The sequence below is a fragment of the Miscanthus floridulus genome, chromosome 7 (assembly GCF_019320115.1).
Source record: "Miscanthus floridulus cultivar M001 chromosome 7, ASM1932011v1, whole genome shotgun sequence".
NCBI classification, from domain to species: domain Eukaryota; kingdom Viridiplantae; phylum Streptophyta; class Magnoliopsida; order Poales; family Poaceae; genus Miscanthus; species Miscanthus floridulus.
Window position 1 is genome coordinate 56,535,808 of NC_089586.1, and position 3,432 is coordinate 56,539,239.

A 3,432-nucleotide genomic window follows, 5' to 3' on the forward strand; every position below is an offset into this window, starting at 1 on the left:
AACAACCCTGTCGCCTTCTCGGTCTCTCCCTCCAGCCTTGCTTGTGCGCAGCCGCTGCTTTTTCCTTCCTCTTCATCCTGCCCGAGGGCGAAACCCCCAAACCCTCTCCCTCCCTCCCGTACCCCGGCGGATCCATCCACCGGCGATGACGCTGGGAAGCTCCGGCGCCGGGTCGAGCGTCGTCGGTAAAGTAACCTACCCCACCTTTTTTTTCTGCCGTGGATCTCCCGATCCGATCCGGTCTTTGGTCTACCTTGCGCGGGGCCCGCGTGCCCCGATCTGCCCCCTGGGTGATACGATTCGACTATGGCTGGAGAGGAATGCATGTGTGGTGCTATTGTTGGGTTGGATTGGACGGATTGTTCTATTGGATACTGCATCGCGGATAACCTAGATGTGTTATTATTCGTGCTGGGTTGGACTAATTGTTAGAGAATCGGCCGGTCCTACTTGCATGAAAGATTAACAGCCCTATGAATGCTTTAGAGAATCGGCCGGTCCTACTTGCATGAAAGATTAACAGCCCTATGAATGTTTTGTACTGGTTCAGAACTGTGTGTTAATTTTGCTAGGAACATCGGATTGATTCGATTCAATTATTTCTTTAAGCATTTCGAGGGGTAATCAAGCGGGTGCATTGGCACTACTAAGGGTTTCCTTTTTGCATCCAATGCTCTGGTTTCCTGATTGTGTTTCCTTTTGCATCCAATGCTCTGGTTTCCTGATTCTTTTCTCAGTTGTGCAAGTCCGTACCTGATATACTTTAATTAATGAATTAAAGTTCATATCGCATGAATAAATGATTAGGGGTGGAGATTGGGGGTTAGGTATTGTGGTAGCATCGCAATTGGACCGTTTTAGTTTGTGAGAAAATAAAGAAGCAATGCATTCTCTTGATCATGAAAATGGCAGTACTGATAGAATTTTTGCTTGGTTGAGTTTTTGCATGAAGGTTGACAGTGGATCTATTTGTCATCCTTGTGCTGCCATGGTGCTTTCATCAGCCTGGTATTATTTTCTGTTTACTACAGGGTTGTTTTATTCAAAATGGAGCTCACTTTTCTTAAAGCACATGCACATGTAAAACGAGAGCAACGGATGAATAGGAGATAACTAGTGCAACCTATACTTCTTTTGTTCCTTTTTTTCCTTGTAGAAGAGGTGGGTGGTTCTGCTTTCCATCTTTATTTATGCAATACATACCAGAAGATGATTTTGCCTGGCCTCTGTATTTTCTTTTGAGGAATAAAATGTTTCCATACAATCCAAAAATGAGCTGTGATATTTCTTTTTTGTTTCATTTTTTAGGCCACTTATTCAAATGAACTATGCAGACTGATTTGCACAAAGAATGATGCGTGCAAGATATCGACATGTTATCTATTCTAAGACTACTAAACCCCTGTTTGGCTACTTTTGTGTTCTGTTCCTTTTTTTTTGTCTGCATATAGGTTGAGTGTCAGTCATCTTGTTCTTCCTTATGTTTGCCCATGTCTTTGTTCTACTTTAGTTCAATGCTTTTCTATAGTGTTGTTTGCTGCTGTATATCAAAAGGTCCTTACAGTAAACTAAACCAACATAGGAGGAACTAGGTGCATTGCAAATATTAAGATATAGACACCCAAATTTGTGCAAAAAGAAGACTTTGAGCTTGGGTAGTGGGGGGTGTATGCCCATATCTCTCACCAACTGAGCTAGGCTAAGTTCCTGTTTTTGTAACATATAAGATTGATTTAGTAGATTACTAGTATAATTCATTGCATTACCTGCTTGCATAACTGACAAATGATAAAAAATGCAGTTCCTCGGAACTTCAGGCTATTAGAAGAGCTTGAGCGTGGAGAGAAGGGCATTGGTGATGGGACAGTGAGCTATGGAATGGATGATGCAGATGACATCTATATGCGGTCATGGACTGGTACCATCATCGGCCCTCACAATGTGAGAGCACAATCTCATCCTCTTGAGCTTTGCTGTGCCTTTCTTTTAATAATATAGACATGCTCAACTGTCAACTACTAGTACTTTGCTGCAACACCTGCATGCAACCTTAAATTTTATCTATACCATGTCTAATTAAATCGTTTCAACCAAACATGGCTGTTCAACCTTTAATAGCATGGAGAAAAGGATGGTGACAACAGTGGTTGTAGATTAATGTATATATATGATTAACCATGATGATTCTTCCTCCTGAAATATGAATAAATAAATTTGTGGATATCCCATTTTTGACATCACATAGCAAGAAAACTGCTTGGGGCATGTAGCAAATCATTGAATATTCAACCATCTGGCGCTCTTCTCTAACAGCGCAGAGTCTTTTCCATAGAGTTACTTCTCTTGGCTATCTAATTTATTTCCACTTTCTGCAATGTCTCTCTTGTAAGACTGTACATGAGGGTCGCATCTACCAGCTTAAGTTGTTTTGTGACAAGGACTATCCTGAGAAGCCACCATCTGTCAGGTTCCACTCAAGAATCAACATGACATGTGTTAATCACGAGACGGGAGTGGTAATTACTGCCTCGCTCTTCTCTGTCTTTGTCATTCCTGTGTGAGCAACTGAGCATGCATTCACGCAACTAATTTCCTATTGGTACATCCATGTAGGTTGATCCAAAGAAGTTTGGTTTGCTAGCAAACTGGCAGCGAGACTACACAATGGAGAACATCCTAGCCCAGCTCAAGAAAGAGATGGCTGCCTCGCAGAATCGAAAGTTAGTGCAGCCTCCAGAAGGGACATTCTTCTAATGAAGTGTTCACTGGCCCATCATGGGATCCAACAACAGTAACGATAAGTTGTTTTAAGGGTTAAAAAACAGCTTCTACATCTGGTGCCAGTGTCTGTCTTTATGATTTTTTATGCTATGTTCTTGTATCTGTGAACCGCAGTGAACTACAGAAAACATCTTCCTTGCAATTCTTGCATGGGTGGTTGCAGGTTCCAGGGATGTATCTTTGAAAGTGGCGTAGTGCCGTGTTAAGTAAACAAATGCGTCTTATATCTATATAATATTAGACCTCGTGTGTGTGCGGTTTCGAGGTACAGCTCTCTTTCAACTGTTGCCATGCATTCCGTCTTGTATCTTTTTTGGATCCCGATTTGCTTGACGTCGTCCATCCACATGTATCCAGTACTATTCTCTATGCTCTTGAATTCTTGTCATATTTCCAACTGCTACTCGTAAAGCCCTCGTAAGATTACAATTTAATAGTCGCGCTCTATCTTGTGTTGTACTCGTGTTTTGCTGCACAAATTGCAATAACTTTGATGGAAGATGAACCGTAACACAAACTCTTGCTGCCTGGCGTGCACAATGGTGCCTTGTATATTAGGGTCGTTTTCTTCGCCGTAGCAATTCTTACAATTCCTTAGTTTTAGCAGACCATCCAATAGCTAACAACTTCAATACAGACATTGAATACAGT

The 3,432-nt window shown here is 41.8% G+C and overlaps 1 protein-coding gene across 1 annotated transcript; it reads left to right on the top strand.

Moving 5' to 3' along the window:
* LOC136463283 (ubiquitin-conjugating enzyme E2 variant 1C-like) lies at positions 1-3,051 on the top strand. Its single transcript, XM_066462293.1, has 4 exons — positions 1-185; positions 1,802-1,941; positions 2,391-2,516; positions 2,614-3,051. The coding sequence occupies exons 1-4, from the start codon at positions 146-148 to the stop codon at positions 2,752-2,754; spliced, it is 447 nt and encodes a 148-aa protein (XP_066318390.1). The 5' UTR covers positions 1-145; the 3' UTR covers positions 2,755-3,051.
* The last annotated feature ends 381 nt before the right edge of the window (positions 3,052-3,432 follow it).

Bases quoted from the DNA above. Each gene is read 5' to 3' on its own strand.
- LOC136463283 (XM_066462293.1), top strand. From the start codon at position 146: ATGACGCTGGGAAGCTCCGGCGCCGGGTCGAGCGTCGTCG. The intron at 186-1,801 runs GTAAAGTAACCT...TAAAAAATGCAG, and splicing joins CGCCGGGTCGAGCGTCGTCG to TTCCTCGGAACTTCAGGCTA. The intron at 1,942-2,390 runs GTGAGAGCACAA...CTCTCTTGTAAG, and splicing joins CCATCATCGGCCCTCACAAT to ACTGTACATGAGGGTCGCAT.